General features: G+C 43.6%; 1 protein-coding gene and 1 pseudogene across 8 annotated transcripts in view; one reads left to right on the top strand and one right to left on the bottom strand.

Annotated features, from left to right (window-relative positions):
- AFF1 (ALF transcription elongation factor 1) overlaps nucleotides 1-19,947 on the bottom strand; it is a 189,981-nt gene that overhangs the window by 37,968 nt on the left and 132,066 nt on the right. For 6 of the 8 annotated variants that reach the window (XM_062198546.1, XM_062198545.1, XM_062198544.1 and 3 more), the window contains 3 exons: nucleotides 18,679-18,765; nucleotides 16,480-16,516; nucleotides 12,935-12,986 (listed from right to left, as the gene is read on the bottom strand). In XM_062198546.1, the coding sequence (XP_062054530.1) occupies nucleotides 12,935-12,986; nucleotides 16,480-16,516; nucleotides 18,679-18,765 (176 nt within the window). The remainder of the gene's footprint in view (nucleotides 1-12,934; nucleotides 12,987-16,479; nucleotides 16,517-18,678; nucleotides 18,766-19,947) is intronic. The other 2 variants (XM_062198549.1, XM_062198548.1) reach the window with 1 other exon arrangement.
- Nucleotides 6,520-7,494, top strand: LOC133765790 (large ribosomal subunit protein uL10-like; annotated as a pseudogene).

Raw genomic sequence — 19,947 nt, 5'->3', positions numbered from 1 at the left:
CACATGGGAGGTCCAAATTGTGTTCTAGGCTCCTAGTTTGACCTGGCCAGACTCTGGCTATTGCAGGTACTTTGTGGACCGAACCAGGGGACGGGAGATCTCTCTCTCTCTCTCTCTCTCTCTCTCTCTCTCTCTCTCTATATATATATATATATATATATATATATATATATATATCTGTCTGTCTTTCAAACAAATAAAAATTAATGTTTTCTAAAAATGTGGGGTAGATGTTATAGCATAGCAGGTAAAGTCGCTCTCTGTGTCATGGCTGTTTTACTTCTAACCAAGCTCCCTGCTAACACCCTGGGAAAGCAGTGGAAGATGGCCCAGGTGTTTGGGCTCCTGCCAACTATGTGGGAGACCTAAATGAAGCTCCTGGCATTAGCTTGGCCCAAAGCTGGCTGCTGTGGCCATCTCAGGGAGTGAACCAACAGATGGACCTCTCCTTCTGTGTCTCTCCCTCTCTGTAACTCTGACTTTCAAAATAAGTAAATCTTTTCAAAAATTAAGTAAATAAAAATGCTTGTGGAAAACATGTATTATGAAAAAACTATGCATGAAGTTCAAAACATTCTGTACCAAAATAAATTTATTGAGTAAATCCACTTTCCACGAAGTTTATGAAGTACTCTTATACAAAAGATAATGTTGTCTAGACAGCATGTGTACCATTCTGGTGGGGAAAAGCTCACTTCCTCAAACTTTCTGTGCATGTTTTCTTACACATTAACACCTGCCACCCTAACTTTCTATGGAGATGCTCAAATTTCAAAAGTAGAAATCAGTAACTACACTCTCCCATGGCCCGCAGATATCTTCAGCATGATTACTTGAGGAAACACTATAAATAAAACTGGAAAAAATAGCTGCTGCAGTATTACTGATACGCTAAACCTCTTTTATTGGAAGTTAAAACCCTTCAGAATTTCTAAAAATACCTCTGCAGTAGTCTGACCAACAATGTTCACAGCAAAGTCACCACCTAGCGCTGAAGTAAGCACGCATGTTTATTTTGGGAAATCTTGGTAAAAATCACTGTATTAGCTAATGAAAATAAATGATAAAAGTTGGCTCTTTCCTAAATGACCGCCTACATGCAATGTGCTAATTCTGCCAAGGAACTACTTTTACCAACAAATGTACTGAAATCATCCTTTGATAAGTTTCTAAATAAAATGAAAGCTGTTAGCTACTGTGTAAACGCAGGCCTTGCTCTGTGTTTATTTGACAGAAACTAAATTGTATTTCATCGAGGCTTGAAATCCACCTTCAGGCATAGGACCCAGCAGTTGATAAGCGTAATGGTGCACAAGAAAGCCATTCAATGGGCTTACTGCTAAATGGTGGTGTGGCTGTGTACACGCATCTTTGGAATTACCCTAAGGTACAACACAGCCCTCACACCGCCCCCAAAGAAATCTAGCAAAGTGTGTTCAATATTAGCAACCACCGACAAAACTATAGTAAATGGCTCTGTTTTCTTAGTCACTGCATTTGTTTTTTATAAGAGTGACATGCCTTAATTTCTGGTAACATCAATGATCATGTAACCCATGTTGCAAACAGAGGATTAAAACTCCCCACTCCTTTTCACTGAGCTTCTGAATGCCTTACTTCCATGACTACACTGTTCTAATTCTAGGCTTACTTACTCTTTGGGGATAACAGGTGCCATGAAAACGCTGTCTGAGATTCTGAAAATTTCCCATTCAGAGACTTATGCTGACAAAAACAAAATATGACTACAGGTACAAAAGCTATTCAGGACCTAAAGAGAGTGACCTCTGAAGGAAGAGTCGGGAACATATCTACAATTAGCACTCAAAAAGAATCCAGTAGGGTCAAACAAAATTTACTACTTGGGATATACGGGGACTTACACAGCAGACACAGGTATTTTGTCAGTGTTTGCTGACTCAGACAAGTAACAACAGAAACTTCTAGTGACTTAACATAAACCAGCATGGTATTAGGGGAAGAAGGAGGGCTTTTCATATCTAAGTTTTTGATATACAATGTTTTATAAGAGTTACTTAAAAATAATCATCAAGTTTTGCTAGTATAGAAAATTAATCATGGATGCCATTAATTTTTTAAAATTCTACCTACAGTTGAGAAAAATGAAGTTTGATGATATGTGAAGGCTTTTGAGAGATAAGGAAACATTTTTATGAAATTAGCTGCCGAAGTACACTGCAGGTCCCCCAGAAATTGCATCCGAGGTCAAGCACACACTGTATGTGAGGAACTGGTACTAAGATGTGAAGAATGAGGAGACAAACCACAGCATACCTGGTTGAGCACCTCTGCATCCCATAACAAAGAATCAAAATCTCTTCGATCCAGTCCCGTTGGGGTCACTAAAACCTACATCAAGGGAACAGAAGGCTGGACTGTGCCTCCTCCCCCTCAACCGTGAACTTTTGTGGGGCAGGATCAAGCCATTTCCACCTTCAAAGTCTTCCTCTAGAACTTGGCAGGAACCCTACAAAGCTGGCTAAATGAACAGCACTGTCTTTGCCAAGTAACCATATCCTAGAGCTGTGTTCACTATGTGATCCAAATGCCAAAGGCACTGCCTGTACTCACAGCCCCATGTGCTGCCCATGACTATGCCCTCACTAGAGTTGGTCCTCTGTATATACAATTAAACTAAAAATAAACCATAATGAAGAAGGGGATGGGAGAGGGTGTGGAGGTTGGATGGGAGTTGGGGTGAGAGGGTGGATATGGTGGAAGGAACCACTATATTCCTATGAAAAATGCACTCATTAAATAAAAGCTTTAAAAAAAGAAGAAGAAAATGGCCACTAACATGCTTAAGATCATGAAGGAGCCTGGATTCACAATCCATTCCATGTTCAAGGAGATGCCCTTGTTCTGGCCAATGTGAGACACAGTGGTGACAAAACTTAACAGATGCAATTAAATCTAAGTTCCAGAACCCACTAAGAGAAAGACCTGGATTTAAAACAAAACAACAGCTATCCTGCTGGGGGGGAAAAAAAAAAAAACAAAAACCACAAATATACTGTTTTACCTTACGAAAATAAACCACCTTTAAATCTTACATACTTTATGTGGTCAAGTAACTGATTTCATTTCAAAACTCCAAGGTAAAACAGTTATTTCAAAGCCTATGGCCACCTTTGGCACTGTTCAAAGAAGTCAAATTGCTCAGGTAAGGCAATTATTTGAACTATGATGTAGGTTTAACCACACGCTACATTATTGGTTAGGTAAACTTTTTCCCCAAAGGTTACACAATCCTCCAACCCTTTGTCCCAATGCATTCTTTAGGCAGCTGCTGTAGCTTAGAGAGCCAAGTGCAGGTTCTGGCAGGCATATTTCAGGGAGTCAGCACAACTGTTACTGTGTGAAGACACACAGACAAGTCTTCATTTCGTTTCATATCTAAGTATTGGATTTGACCAAAGCTTCCAGTGCCAATATTCTGCAACACCTCAATTCAGAGCCCCCAAATTGTTTAAATTATTTTTTGGCTTCACATTTTCATATGATCATTTTGAGAACAAGCAAGCAAAGGCAAGACCACACTAGTTATTAATAAGCCAAAAACATAGAATTAGGTGTGTTTAAAATGATAAGAAAAGCAATGTTTTTCAGAAGCCTCTAACAAGCCTGTGGAACATAATGCCACACACTTGAAATGAATATGTGGATAGAATGGGCAAAGGAGTTCAGGGGGTGTGTGCCAAAGGAGAGCCATTCAATTAGGCTTTGATTCCTTTTTTGATACATGGCAGAAATAAGGAGTGCAAATACTACATAAGAGATGAGGGGGAGTGGGCCAGAAAGTGGCATAGCAGGTAAAGCTGTCGCCTGCAGTGCCAGCATCCCAGATGGGCGCCAGTTCAAGTCTTGGTTGCTCCACTTCTGATCTGGCTCACTGCTATGGCCTGGGAAAGCAAAAAATGGCCTAAGACTTTGGGCCCCTGCACCCATGTGGGAGACCCAGAAGAAGCTCCTGAGGGCCCTGGCCTGGCCCAGTCCTGTTTTGGGGGAGTGATTCAGTGGCTGGAACAGTCGTCTCTCCCTCTCTAACTCATACCTTTCAAATAAAAAAGGATAGAGAGAAAGAGAGAGAGAATATAGGAGCTTCCAAATCATGAAGGGGACTTGCTATACAACAAAGGAAAAAGTAAAGGGGCTGGTGCTGTGGCACAGTACATTAACCCTCCGCCAGCAGCGCTCGCATCCCATATGGGCGTAGGTTCTTGTCCTGGCTGCTCCTCTTCCAATCCAGTTCTTTGCTGTGGCCTGGGAAAGCAGAAGATGGCCCAAGTCCTTGGGCCCTGCACCCACATGGAGACCGGGAAGAAGCAGCTGGCTCCTGGCTTCGGATCGGTGCAGCTCTGGCCATTGCGGCCATTTGGGGAGTGAACCAACGGACAGAAGACCTTTCTCTCTGTTTCTCCTCACTGTCTGTAACTCTACCTCTCAAATAAATAAATAAAAATCCTTAAAAAAAAAAAAAAAGAGAGAGAGAGAGAGAGAGAGAGAGAAAGTAAAGAAGCACCTCTTAAGCAGCTATAGCACAACATAAACTCTCCAGAGCTGAGAATAGTGAAATTCAGGGACAGACTGTCTATGGGAGACATGGCTAACAGAGAGGAAACTGAGTCTCTAACCTGCCTTATTTTAGTAAAAGAGGTAACTGGCTGATAAGGTAAAAACTGTTGCTACAGATATAAAAAAGTATTAAGCTCTACAGATGAAGCAAAGACTTTTTGAGGTCAAACGAGAAAAGTTTAAGAATATACCTGAGGAACAACCCGAAGTTAAATGAATAACGTTAAAATCAATTGGTATAGCAAGATACAAACACAAAGGTGACACTTCTTGAACCAGAAACAAAATCCAGAAAACTTACTACATAAAATCATGTCTATAAATAGAGCTTGTAGATGTTCAATCAAGTCTGTAAGATCTTTCCTTCTGCATTTATTTTAAGCACTTACTATATGCCAGGCACTGCTGTAGACCCCCCCATGGAATCAAGTTTGAGCAGAAAATAAAACATTCTAGCCTGTGATGCTTATATTCTAGAGGCAGGAGACACACTCTAACATTAACTTTCTCCATCGTACCCAAGTCCATGGCAGAATAAAGGGATGAAGGAGAAACAGGGCTGAGGGTTACGCAAGTGCCATGGGGAGTAACTTGGGTTTAGAAAACAGGGAGGCGACGGCCAAGTGGCCAGAAGGGAAAGTGGACCCATGTGGGTGTGGAACGCCGGCCAGGAAAGGGTTCCAGGTGGTCTAGGCAAGGCGGGGTGGGCAGGGGTGGTGCTGAGTGCAGGAGCACGAACGTTCTCGTGGGAGCAGACCACACCTTGTTAGTTTAATATTTCAACATCCCAGGGAGGATGAAATGAACAACCTGCCCTTAGGGCTAACAGATTCTTGGTGAATTAAAACATCTTATTCAATCATTCAGTCCATGTTTAAATTAGTCTAGAGTCACTTAACTGTAGTAAATTAGCATTTATGATTTTAAAAATGGAGCTTTAATAGACCCTTAGGAGCTCCACTAAAACCAGGTTTCACATATGCAAATGAACTCCTTCAAAGTAGCTGCCTCAGAGGAGTTACAAATGGCTGAATTCAGACCTGCTGCACACTACAAGTACCTGTAAAGGTGGCAAGGAGCCCTTGCCTTCTCATCACTCAGGTTCCAGGTCAAATGTTGTCTGCTCTGAGAGACCTCTCCTGACTGCACCTCCCCCAAAACTCTGGCCCCCAGTCCTATCACTATCCCATCACCTTGTTCCATATCATAAGCAACCTGCATTTAGATCCAAAACGTGCAAGACAAAGACATAACCTTATTGACTACCGCAAGTACCTAAAATACCACGAAGCCCCCAGCACATGTTCGACAGTGAGCTATGGAAGGGACAGATGGAGGCAACTATCTGCAATAGCCCCACGCTCCTAGAGCCAAACCCAGAGTATGTCTATCATTTGGGTTAGATGCATGTTCAAGGGCGATGGTAGTTTTTCTTTGGCAGATCATAAACCGAAACTCATTTCCCTTCAAAAAGGTGCTAGCATGAACTTCCATAAAATGTGAAGATAAACATTGCCCTGCAAGAGATCTCAGTGTAGAGTAGCCTTTTCCAACAATCCCAGGCTTTCAGCCTGAGAAGTATTATTAGGAATGTTCTGTGATGCTGAAGTTGTAATGTAGATCTGCAAATAAGTGTATCTTGTTTTCAGGAGAACTGTGAAGAAGGATGGGGACAGGATCTCAATGACAAACAATTTATAAGTGTTGCATATATAAGTTATTTCTTCCACATTCTTTATCAACAGATAGTACTTCAAGTGAACACTGCATTGAAATAAATGATTCCAGGCAAAACACCTTCAAATAGTCTAAGCTAACATTTAAAAATAACATAGGAGAAAAAAACTTCCTTAGGCAAAATACGATTGACTGGCACAAGTAAATCACTGCCCTTCTCTAGCCAGGCAGCCTCGTGAAAGTGACATTGTCTTTAAACCCCACGTGGCAATCCCTGACGCACCATCGTGATGCCCAGGGAAGAAAGGGCGACCTGGAAGTCCAACCACTTCCTTAACATCATCCAACTTCTGGATGATTATCCAAAATGCTTCACTGTGGGAGCAGACAACGTGGGCTCCAAGCAGAGCAGCAGACCTACATGTCACTCTGAGGGAAGGCCGCAGTGCTGATGGGCAAGAACACCATGATGTGCGAGGCCATCCGAGGCATCTGGAAAACAACCCTGCCCTGGAGAAGCTGCTGCCTCACATCCGGGGAAATGCGGGCTTTGTGTTCACCAAGGAGGAACTCACTGAGATCAGGGCTATGCTGCTGCCCGTGCCGGTGCCATTGCCCCCGTGAGGTCACTGTGCCAGCTCAGAACACTAGTCTGGGGCCCGAGAAGACCTCCCTGTCCAGGCTACGGGCATCACCACTAAAATCTCCAGGGGCACCGTTGAAATCCTAAGTGACCTGCAGCTGATACAGACTGGGACAAAGTGGGAGCCAGTGAAACCACACAGCTGAATCCGCTGAACGTCTGGGCTGATGATCCAGCAGGCGTTCGACAACGGCAGCATCTACAACCCTGAAGTGCTGGACATCACTGAGGGAGCCCTGCACTCGTGCTTCCTGGAAGGTGTCCGCAACGTTGCCAGCGTGCGTCTGCAGACCGGTTATCCGACTGCTGCATCAGTACCCCATTCTATCATCAACGTGTACAAGCACGCTCTGGCTTTATCTGTGGAGACCGAGGACCCCTTCCCACTTGCTGAAAAGGTCAAGGCCTTCCTGGCTGATCCATCTGCCCCTGTGGCCGCGGCCAGCACTGCTGCCCCTGCACCTGCTCCCGCAGCCCCAGCCACGGTGGAGGCCAAGGAAGAGTCCGAAGAGTCGGATGAAGATGTGGGGTCTGGTCTCTTCGACGAATCACTGCAAAGCAGCCAGCTTCATTTGTGAAACAAGGAAATAAAGGCTTCTCTTTCTTAAAAAAAATCATCTCCTCAGACTTCAATCTAGACCATTTCAACCAACACTTATGTCCTGATGTGATGATTCACATTACAATAAACTGACAGAACAGTCTTCCTTAGCACTTCATCAAAATACTTAAAAACTCCTTCATTCATTTCAAAAGCAACTTTGCAGGGCCGGTGTTCTGGCACAGTGGATTAGGCCCCTGCTACTGACACAGCATCCCATATTGGAGTGCTGCTGTAGTCCTGGCTGCTCCACTTCCAATCTAGCCCCCAGCTAATGTGCCTGGGAAAGCAGAAGATGGCCCAAGTGACTGGGTCACTGCCACCCACAGGGGAGACCTGGAAGAAGCTCCTGGCTCCTGGGTTTGGCCTGGCCTAGATCCAGCTGATGCTGCCATTTGGGGAGTAAACCAATGGATGGAAGATTTCTGTCTCTCTGCCTTTCAAATAAACAAATAAATCTTAAAAACATCAAAAACAAAGAAACCTTCCTCATAATTAATAACAATTTCAAATTTACTGTTAACAACTAATTTCTACCTTTAATTGTAAGTAAGTGCTAATGATTTCAGAGGCAAAAAAATAAGCAAATACAGGAGGCAACCTTTTTGTAAGAACTTGGCAATTTCAGGGTAAGGAAGAGAGAAGCAAGTTGGCTATGATAATACAAATATGCTGCATTATAACGTCTAAAATATTAACATGTCATCCCCTTTGAGAGGCTGACAAATGCGCTGACACCAATAAACAGAAGTGGCACAGAAAGAAGTATCCACAAGTATACAAAGGGACATAACAGCTGTACAAGGAAAGGAACTGCTTTACATTTCACCCTAAAAACTCCATGGAATAGAGAATTCTAAAGCCAGAAGCCTTTAAATGAATACATCCTCCCCTAGGATTAAGGGCACGGCGCTAACCTCCTAGCTAGCTAATCAGTTACCTGGCAGAGCTTTGAAGAAGGAACTCAGATATCTGAGCACTAGCCCAGCTTAAATGACACAGATGAAAACTGCATTGGCTTCTTCCACATCTACATTCTTCCACCTCAACCAGTCTCCCAACCCAAGGCTGACGGATGAAAAAAGCTACACAGACTCCTCACAGACACACTCCCGGGCCTTTCTCTTAGCCTTTCATAATGCCACTCTACTTTCCCAAGGATTCCAAACTCCCAGCAACTCTGAGAGATACAGTATCAAGACCTAAACTGATTTTTCAATCCAAAGTACAAATGACCCGTTAATTAACAATTTGCTCTGACATTCAAGTGTATTAGAATATATTCCTGGCACTCCATGTGCCACTCAAATATCTTAGCTTTATGTGAAAGAACCCTAACACTGGCACTAGATCAAATTAGCCTGCTAACACTAAGAGCTTTGTCATACTAAATCTGAATAATGATGGCACTTCACAAATTAATTGGGACTTTCCTCTAATCTCCATTAAAAATAAGTTCATAACAGCAATTCCCTTTTTCCAGACTTCCATTTCATGTTGGCACTTCCACCAGCCGCATCCCCACACAAGTGCAAAACCCCTCCACCAGCTCCAGTGTTACCTTCTGTCCTGATACTCTTCCTTCTCCTGACCTGTTAGGCACCCACTCACCCATTCGCTAAATGTATTATCAGTGCGAATACTGTTTTCTAGATAAATGTATATATACCACATTTCGATTTCATAAAGAACATTGTATGAGACACAAGGGGGCCTCAAAAAGTGTGCAGGAACATGGGATTAAAGGACTGTGAGCATTTTCAAAGGATTGTTCTTATTAAAGAGAAGCTTTTGAATGAGAGCTCTGCGTATTAAGACCCTCCCATTCTTCCTTCTTTTTTAACATTTATTTCAAAGGCAGAGTTACAGAGAAGGAGAGCCAGAAAGAGGTAGGAGGTAGGGGTGGGGGTACCACAGGGAGAATGAGAATCTGCCTTTCAAATAAATTTTTTTCTTTTTTTGGACAGGCAGAGTGGACAGTGAGAGAGAGAGAGAGAAAGGTCTTCCTTTACTGTTGGTTCAACCCCCAATGGCCACTGCGGCTGGTGCACTGCGGCCAGCGCACCACGCAAATCCGAAGCCAGGAGCCAGGTGCTTCTCCTGGTCTCCCATGGGGTGCAGGGCCCAAGCACTTGGGCCATCCTCCACTGCACTCCCGGGCCACAGCAGAGAGCTGGCGTGGAAGAGGGGCAACCGGGACAGGATCGGTGCCCCAACCGGGACTAGAACCCAGTGTGTTGGCGCCGCAGGTGGAGGATTAGCCTAGTGAGCCGTGGCGCCAGCCTTCAAATAAATGTTAAAAAAAGTCATTCCTCTTTTCTCCCAGTCTTGGCTGGAATCAGCTTTCTGGTCTGTTGGGTGTTCCCTAATAAACCCTTTCCCTTAAAAGAGGGAGGTGCCTTTCCCTGAAGGGAGGAGAGAACTTCCACTTTGACTATGACCTTGTCTAAATATGATCAGAGTCAGCGAACTCGGAAGGCTTCCATAGCCTTGGCAACTCATGACGGGAGCCTAGGGTGGTTACTGGTGCCATAAACTAGAGTGCCAATTTGTTGGGTTAACAACAGAAAAAAAAAAAAAAAAAAAAAAAAGAAGGAGGAAAACGTGACTGAAAAATATTCTAAAGTAAGTGGATTCAGATTATTAATGATTTTTCTTCCTTCTTTAGGGAAAGAAATGTCTAATTTCAGAGAAAGAGAGGAAAGGGAAAAGAGAGAGAGAGAGAGAGAGAGAGAGAGAGAGAGAAAGATATTATAAAGCATTTTAGCACTTGAGGACAAGAAATATTAATGGAATTTTTAAATGTTCAAGCCAAGAATTACAAAATGGGACACTAGTATCAACTGAGCTCCCCTCAATAGATGATTATTCTCTTTTTGTAGGTGAGGAAAGAGTAGAATAAACAACAGGAGTCACTGTGCACTTACTCCCCATGTGGGATCTCTGTCCTTAATGTGCTGTACATTGTGATTAATGCTATCACTAGTACTCAAACAGTACTTTACACTTTGTGTTTCTGTGTGGGTGCAAACTGTTGAAATCTTTACTTAGTATATACTAAATTGATCTTCTGTATAAAGATAATTGAAAATTAATCTCGATGTGAATGGGATAGGAGAGGGAGTGAGCAATGGGAGGGTTGCTGGTGGGAGGGAAGTTATGGGGGGGGGGGAAGCCGCTATAATCCAAAAGCTGTACTTTGGAAATTTATATTTATTAAATAAAAGTTAAAAAAAAAAAAAGTCATTCCTTGGGTCCCTACAGCCACGTGGGAGACTTGGAAGAAGCTCCTGGCTCCTGGCTTCGGCCTCGCCCAGCCCCGGAGGTTGTGGCCATTTGGGAGGTGAACCAGCAGATGAAAGACCCCTCTCTCTCTGTAACTCTGCCTTTCAAATAAATAAAATAAAAATCTTTTAAAAAATAATTTAAGAGCAGTAATAAGAGAAAAGGGGAGAGGCTGACATTGTGGCATAGTAGGTAAAGCTGGACCTGCGATGCCAGCCGCCAGTTTGAGTCCCAGAAGCTGCTCCACATCCAATACATCTCCCTGCTAATGAGCCTGGGAGGGCAGCAGTGATGGCCCAAATGCTTGGGCCCCTGTACCCACGTGGGAGACTTGGATGAAGCTCCTGGCTCCTGGCTTTTGCCTGGCCCAGAACTGGCTATTGAGGCCATCTGGGGAGTGGGTGAGCAGGTGGAAGATCTTTCTCTCACTATAATAAATAAATACATGCACAAATCTTTTAAAATTATTATTATTTTCTAAAATTCACTTATTTGAGACATAAGAGTTACAGAGAGAGACACACAGAAAGGTCTTTCAGCCCCTGGTTCACTCCCCCAAATGGCCACAACATCCAGAGCTGGGCCAATCCGAAGCCAGGAGCTTCTTCCAGGTTTTCAACACAGGTACAGGGGTCCAAGCATTTGGGCAATCTTACACTGCTTTCCCAGGCCATAAGCAGAGAGCTGGATCAGAAGAGGAACAGCCAGGACATGAATCAGCACACATATGGGACGCTGGCACCACAGGTGGAGGCTTAGCCTACTAGGCCACAGTGCCAGCCCCAAACAAATCTTTGAAAGAGGGCAAAAGCAAGAGAGAGAGAAAGGTGAAAGAAAAGTAGAGGGGAAAACTGTTCTAACTTTGCATGTTTTTGCCAATAAAGAATGTGAAAAACTGAAACTCCTCAAGTATCAGTTTCACAAATAAAATACATTAGGATCACAAAAAGCCATTCATTTCCCTCTCCTTTCGCTATGGGGAAATGAAAGTGAACTGCATCAAGGAGGTGGCCTCAGCGAACAATGCCTATAACGAGGTCACACATTCAGTCATGGCAAGAAGAGAAAATGACTGCTTCAGTCCAACTACACAGTTTTTACATAAAGCACGCAATCCAAGGAACAAACAATGTACCTAAAAAGAGAAGCAAGCCAAGCGCTGGCGTTATAGCATAGCGGGTAAAGCCGCCACCTGCAATGCCAGTGTCCTATCAGGGTGCCACCTCAAGTCCAGGCTGCTCCACATCTGATTCAGCTCCCTGCTAAGACGCCTGGGAAATCAGGTGAATATCACGCACCCACGTGGGAGACCCCGTGAAGCTCCTGGCTGCAGTCTGGCCCAACCCTGGCTGCTGCAGCCATCTGGGGAGTGAACCAGTGGATGGAAGATGTCCTGCTCTGTGTAACTCTGCCTTTCAAATAAACAAAACAACACCTTTAAGGGAGGGGAAAAAAAAAAAAGAGAGAGAAGCAAGCTGGAACTTGAACTCCAGAGCCAAGTCTCTAAGAGTAGCACCAGGCAGCACGGGTGAGCAATGAGATACTCCCAGAGAGAATGGCTCCCTGACTTAGCTCCTAACCACCACTACCACACCACTTCTACTTGTAAGAGGGTAAAGAAGCAACAGTTCAATGCCATCAAGAAATGACAAATTGGGTCAAAACGCTGATTCAAAAATCTTTAATATGCTGTCTAAAATTTTCCATACCTAAAATGTATCTGGACTTAATAAAGAATAGCTGAGCAATAGGACTTTCTCCTTTTTCATAAAACTAGGCCAAAAACGCGGCATAAAATCTTAAATTGTGCACATCCCCAAAAACTCCCTTAAGAAAAGCAAAGCTATTCAAGACTGTACATTTGCACAATTAATATGAAAACAATGCCTCAAAAGCCTTTCTTTTCAGAAAACACTTTAGCAAACTCTCCTAGGATGCACAAACCCTCAACGAGAGCTCAATCCAAACACATACAAATGTGGTTCAATTCCTCCCTTTATACTGCAGCAGCATTTTTATGAGTGTCATTACTTGAAAGTAGAAAAAAAAAAAAAAAAGGCAAGCAATGGATTTACACAGGAAACTGCAATGTCATGTTATGAGTTTTTAACAAACAAAAGAATTTTACTTACGACGTCCCCTGCTGAGAAGTAGGGTGGGTTTTTGAAGATGTCTCATATTGTTCTGTAGGGGAGGGAAACATTATCAGAGCCATACAATGACACATATTATGAGGCTGGCATTCAGAAGCTCCCTTTTACCTAAACACTTAGTATACACTCTGCCACACAGAGTGCTGTACACTAGCCCTGGTGCAGTCTCACCACTGCAAGACAACACTTAGGCTCCTTTTCGTCCATGGACCAAAACCACCTTCAAAAACAGGGCTTGCAGCATGCCTGGGAGACTTTGTTGTCCTTGGTGACAGCTGATGGCAGTTCACATGGAGCACCAATGACAGGGCTGCTCACAGCTCCAATCTGGTCAGACTCCTCACATTTATGGGGGATTTGCTGTGACTCTGTCCCTGGTTGACTGTGCTCTCCCACCTACTGCTAGTCCCATCACCCAATCCTTTGTACACGCAACACATTCCCTTATTCCCTTAAAACCTAGTAAGCAGACTGCCTAGTAGATACCAGTTTGTGGAAGTCTTTCAGGCTCTGTCCTCAATGAGGTCACAGCTGACTGACGGACATGAAAGAGACCCACAAGTATCTACTGCCTTAGGCAGTGTGAGATAAGTACACAAATCAATTGCATAAACTCACTATCCTGGGGATCAGCGAAAGGTCACTCAATGAGTTGGTAACGGCCAAAGATGACACATTAGAGAAAGAACAAAACTAACTGTCACAAAGGATGAGTGAAATCTGACAGATGGCTGCAGGGAAGTGGGGAAGGCCTGCAGGAAGGAGAGAAGTGTGAAGGCGGGAGGAATTCAACCGCTGATTTGGGAAGGGTAAGGCTGGGGGAAGAACCAGTGGTGGACAGCACTGAAAGGTGGGCAGAAACCAGACCGTAGAGATCTCGGCACGCCAGCATGGGAAGCTTGACTACTTGTTGGGCTATGACACTCTCAATGATCTAAGCAGGACATGACACAGTGATTCCTCAGAAAAATTAATCCAGCGGTGCTACGTGGTGCGACCTGGACGGAGCAGGAAACGTTAACTGTGGAGGCACAGTTGAAAAATCCAGTTTGGAGGCAGCTGTATTTGTCTAGACATGTGGTCATGGTGACCAAAACAGAACTGGAAATGAGAAAGGAAATGTGGGTGCCTTTTAGGCAGGGGTGACTGCTCTTTCCCACACACATTAAGCGGAGAGCCTTGTACATTTGCAATTAATGGCTTGATCCTCATGGTGGCAGTAGCTCTTACAGATCTCTTCAAACTGCCTATCCTTCAGACTAGAAAGCAAGAACCAGGACTACAAATTACTGAGAGTAAAGTCAGTGTTTTGACCATCCACAGGCCTCCCACATGGTCACCTTGCCTGAGTTCTAAGGTCTACAAGTTCTGGATATCTATAGGCAGCCATGTTTTGCAAAGGTGGACGTAAAGAGAGAAGCACACAAGTAAAATCCCTGCACTTCCCCCTAATTTGGCTTCCAAAACTGATGTGCCAGTACCATAGGACCAGAGCTCTCTCCATCCATACCCCCACAGCTCTCTTCATTCAACACATGGCTACACTTCCTGTAATCAGATCCCAAAATCACATTCTCACAAAGCTAAACAATTCACCAGAATACCAGGTGACAAAGTGGCAGCAACACAAAAGACTGCAGGGGCCGGCACCGTGGCTTAACAGGCTAATCCTCTGCCTTGTGGCACCGGCACCCTGGGTTCTAGTCCCGGTTGGGGCGCCGGATTCTATCCCGGTTGCCCCTCTTCCAGGCCAGCTCTCTGCTATGGCCCGGGAAGGCAGTGGAGGATGGCCCAAGTCCTTGGGCCCTGCACCCGCGTGGGAGACCAGGAAAAGCTCCTGGCTTCGGATCAGCGAGATATGCCGGCCGCAGCAGCCATTGGAGGGTGAACCAACAGCAAAAAGGAAGACCTTTCTCTCTCTCTCTCACTATCCACTCTGCCTGTCAGAAAAAAAAAAAAAAGACTGCAGGGTGGGGCACTGTTGCGCCACCACTCCAGGAGATCCACCAATGTGATCAGAATAATGAGAAAATAGGCCCCAGTGCCACACAGGCCAAGGGTACGCACCATCCCAGGCCAAGAACGACCTTAACCGTTCACTTTCGGTTACATTTTGCTAAAAAGGGGGGAAATCAAATGGTTTGATAGATCAAAGGCTCTTGGTAAACCAAGAGTTCACAATCAGGCAAGACATGAGTAACCCCACAGGTGGCATATAATCTGCATGACTGGCCGCTCTGGCAGCCAGAGGAAGGAGGGGAAGCAGGAGGCAAAGGGCCACAAAGCAACTCCTCTCAGCCCACTTGGCTTCCCCTTTAGACCTGCCTCACTCAACTGGACTTCTGTCCTTGGGTTGGCCGCCAAGATGTTGGGTAAAAAGATTTCACAATCTCGCTAAAGTGCCATCAATTTCAGTTCATTTTACCTTGTTATTTACACAATACTGTAGCAATGCAGTCACGGCTATTTCTCTCTGTTGGGGCATATACAGCTAGGAGTACTCTGCATGAACTTATTCAGGATCCCTAGAGCAGGGAACAGCAAACCTTTTCTGTAGAGGTCAGATAGTAAGTATCTCACGTTTTGTGTGCTACACCTTGCAGAATAAATGAATGGGCACAGCAAAGTCCTAGGAAAATGTTATGTACAAAATCAGGCTGCATGCCAGCGCTGACTCTCGGGCTCCCGTTTTTCTCTAGCTTAGCCACCCCAGCCCTGCTCTAGAGGAAGGGTGCTCTGCTTCTTCCTTTTTGAATCTTCTTTCTTCTCAAATTCTTCAGTTCAAACCACAAAATAAAAAGGGAAAAAAATGTAAGAGAGGGAGAGGAATGAGGTAAGGAGATGGGAGGAAGAGTCACCTCTAGGGAGTTACCTGTGCCCACGCCTCGCCCACCGTGCACAGCCATGTCATCATACTTCCTCACTTTGGCAGCTAATAACTCCTGCTGAGGGCTAGCTCTGTCTATGCAAGTGGCTTATTCCTGCTGCCATATTCTGATGAACTAAGTGACTGCAAACATCCTAGTCATTTTGTAAAACTTGACATGCCTTACCTGTATGGCAAGGACACAAAGAACTTATTGATCTAAAAGGTTATTGTTATTGAACAGAAAAGCTGGATTCTATTAGCTTTATCCATTTTCCCCTGAATTGAGGATTACACAATTCATAAAAAGATGTCAGAAATGATCACAAAGCAAATATATATACAAACACTGTAAGCTGTTGTGCTGTTTCTTATAGAAATTTAACGAAAACATACAAGAATCACACAAAACACTTCGATCTAATGTTGTATATAATTCCAGAGTCACAACACTCTGAGGTAATGACAAAGCAGTTTGCTTTGCTAAAACATCATCCATATATTCTCTGCAATTCCACTTAGCAGCTTTATGTTTGCCCTCCATTCCTGTTCTTTCAACAGAGGAACCCTATATCTCCAACCCGATAGATCTCTTTTTGCCTGATGCTTTTACTCTTCATAGAAAAACTTATGCTTCACATTCTGGATATTTACTTACTTTGGTTTTGGGTTGCAGAAGCAATGTGCTGAGAATCCTAGAAATAAAAATGAAAAAAGAAATTCTAGTTACAAAAATATTAAGGTTCACAAATCTAAAAAAAAAAAATTGTAGAGCTTAAAATACTGAAAGGTAATAAATTTTATAAAATTTTCAGACATATAGAAAAACCAAGTTGCTAGTAACAGAGACCACTGACGCTACCCACCACACAGATTCTAGAATTCACACTTCCCTACGTGCTCCTTACAGCTATCTCTCCCTCTGTTCAGTCTTCACTTAACTTTTGATGCACAGGTTGCAACACCAATTTATTTCGTCTTTACATAAAGTGGTTTTTGTTGTTTCTGTTCTTGCCTAAACTTTATTTTTCCCTTGGTGTTGAACAAAAACATTTTTACAAATTTAATGCTTTAATTAGAAACCAGTAACAACGATTCACCCTGGGGCCGGCTCTGTGGCATAGTGGGTGAAGCCACTGCCTGCATTGCCGGCATCCCATATGGGTGCTGGTTCAAATCCTGGCTGCTCCACTTCCAATCCAGCTCTCTGCTATGGCCTGGGAAAGCAGTGGAAGAAGGCCCAAGTCCTTGGGCTCCTGCATCCGCATGGGAGACCTGGAAGAGGCTCCTGGCTTCAGATCAGCATAGCTCCAGCTGTTGCGGCCCACTGGGGAGTCAACCAGCAGATGGAAGACCTCTCTGCCTCTCCTCTTTCTGTGTAACCCTGACTTTCAGATAAATAAAAAATCTTTTATTAAAAAAAAGAATCACCTGGCTGGCGCCGTGGCTTAACAGGCTAATCCTCCGCCTTGCGGCGCCGGCACACCGGGTTCTAGTCCCGGTTGGGGCACCAGATTCTATACTGGTTGCCCCTCTTCCAGGCCAGCTCTCTGCTATGGCCCGGGAAGGCAGTGGAGGAGGGCCCAAGTCCCTGGGCCCTGCACCCGCATGGGAGACCAGGAGAAGCACTTGGCTCCTAGCTTCAGATCAGCGAGATGCGCCGGCTGCAGCAGGCATTGGAGGGTGAACCAACGGCAAAAAGGAAGACCTTTCTCTCTCTCTCTCACTATCCACTCTGCCTGTCAAAAAAAAAAAAAAAAAAAAAAAAAAAAAAGAATCACCCTAAAATACACAATAGCTTTTATCAGAACACAGGTTAAAATATCTAACTTGTGGCAAATTTGGGGTTTTATGAAGAACACATTTTCTGAAAGTAGCAACATGGAAAGAAGTATCTATAAACACATGTGTGATGTGTACCTACATATATATGTATTTTTATATACAAAGCCATGTGCATGCATACCAGCCTGGAAAGAGCACAGATTTGAATGGGTTATTTCTATATTTTGAAGGTTACAAGAAAGTACAAATCAAAATTAGGGAAAATGACAGTGTTCAAATACACTGTTGATCAAAAAATATAAGGGACAAGAGTCAGCAGCTCCTTTGCTTGTTAAAAACCCAGCACTAATTAGTTGGTCATATTAAACTCTATGAACACTTAGGAAGCATGAGACATGAGATGTGTGTGTTTATCAGGCTCAATCTACTCCACCTAGTTCTTTGTACTTATGTTATCCATCTCTAAAGTAAGAATTCTCGGGGCCGGTCCTGTGGCGTAGCGAGTAAAGCCACCACTTGCAGTGCCAGCATCCCATATGAGCACAGGTTCAAGCCCTGGCTGCTCCACTTCCAATCCAGCTCTCTGCCATGAACTGGGAAAGCAGCAGAAGATGGCCCAAGTCCTTGGGGCCCTGTACCCACATGGGACACCTGGAAGAAGCTCCTGGCACTGGATCGGCCCAGCTCCACTACTGCGGCCATTTGGGAGTGAACCAGCAGGTAGGAGTCGCTCTCTCTCTCTCTCTCTCTCTGCCTCTCTATAACTCTTTCAGATAAATAAATCTTGAAAAAAAGCAAAAAATAAAGTAAGAACTCTCCAATGAAAGAATGTACTGGAAAGCCTTAAATGCTTTTATAAGCTATGAAGCACCGGAAAAATCTAAATGGTCCTACTCACATAAGTTGGAGAATAAAATGTTTCAAAGCATTGGTAGAAGCTAAATAAATTGTAATTTTAATCTAATCTCCAAAGACTTGAACAAGTAACACTTCATCCACCTGGCTCACAGCAATACCTCAGACTGTTCACTAACACGTGGGTGCAGTGCCTGCTACACTTTGAAGGAATTACCTTTGTGGGGAAAGGAAATTTGGATGGCTCAGCTGTACTAGGCGTATGTATTGCTGTCAAAGGAGGAGGCCATGAATGGGTCATTTCCTGGAAAGAGATTTGGAAACGGAAGAAAAAGCAAATTATAAAAAGAACATTCATTGCTACTTAAGTTAACTTTTTACACTTAATGTTAAATTGGATTGATGGAAAATGAGAAATGTATCTGTTTAAGAGGCTGTTTCATTGACTTTTTTTTTTTTTTTTTTTAATAAGACTCTGGCTTTAATGGGCTCTGTTCAAAAGCTGATGGTCTCCGATGTACAGAACTGGAAAGTATCAGGCTGAAGAAAGCAAGAGCAGTGTGTGAGTGGATTTCACATTGTAACGTTACAGAGCACATAAACTGTAGTCGGGATTGCCAGAGCTTATGTAACCACGAAGACTATAAACGACAAGTTGTGCTGGAAAAGCAATCTCGACTCAATGAATTCTTTCTCTCTCAGCTTCTTTATTGCATTTCCTGGAATTATTTAAGTTCAAAGGAAGAAGAACTTTCCTGTTTGACTTGAACAAACAAGTAATTCAGGTCACTTGTTGCACTTGGAAGAGTTTTAATGGATTTGACCCTTCTCCGATACACATTAGCAGTTGTGGAAAAGGGCCTTGAAGAACGGCCTTTCTGCGAATCAAGAGAAGTTTAATATTTACTATTTTCTTGGTTGAGGGCAGGATTTCTAAAACTTACAAATTAATAGACTCCTACTTATGTTAACCCTAGTTCTTTTCTCCCAAGTGCATTCATGAATTTTATTTTGGTTTGCAGAATACTTGTAGACAATGGATTGTCAGAGGGAAGGAGGGACAGTTGGGAAGTTTCATTATGCTCTTAAAACTATGTGAAATACACAAAATCCGTTCCCTTTATATAAATAAAAAAATTTTTAATGGCATTATGGCAGATAATAATCATTAATACATGCATGGACACCCATTTTTTAAAAGGGTTAAAATGGCATGGAAATTATTAGTTCCAGCCTGCCATAGTATTTTACAGATGAGAAAATTGAGGTCCCAAATGCCTGGGTCAAGGCCCTTAGGAAGCCAAAGGTTGATCAGAGCACAGGTTAGAAGCCTCTTTGCCCTCTTGGTCTAAGAAAAAAGTTGTTTCCCACATGTGTCAGACCTGGCTGGTCAACTGGTATAATGATTAACAGCAACTTTCTCCTAGTGAGCAGGTGCCCCCAAAGCATGTGGTATCGCCTCAACTGCACAACACACTGTGCAAGG

This window comes from Lepus europaeus, chromosome 8, assembly GCF_033115175.1.
Source record: "Lepus europaeus isolate LE1 chromosome 8, mLepTim1.pri, whole genome shotgun sequence".
Classification (NCBI taxonomy): Eukaryota; Metazoa; Chordata; class Mammalia; order Lagomorpha; family Leporidae; genus Lepus; species Lepus europaeus.
The sequence above is the reverse complement of the archived record's forward strand: the minus strand, read 5'-3'. Positions and strand labels throughout refer to the sequence as shown.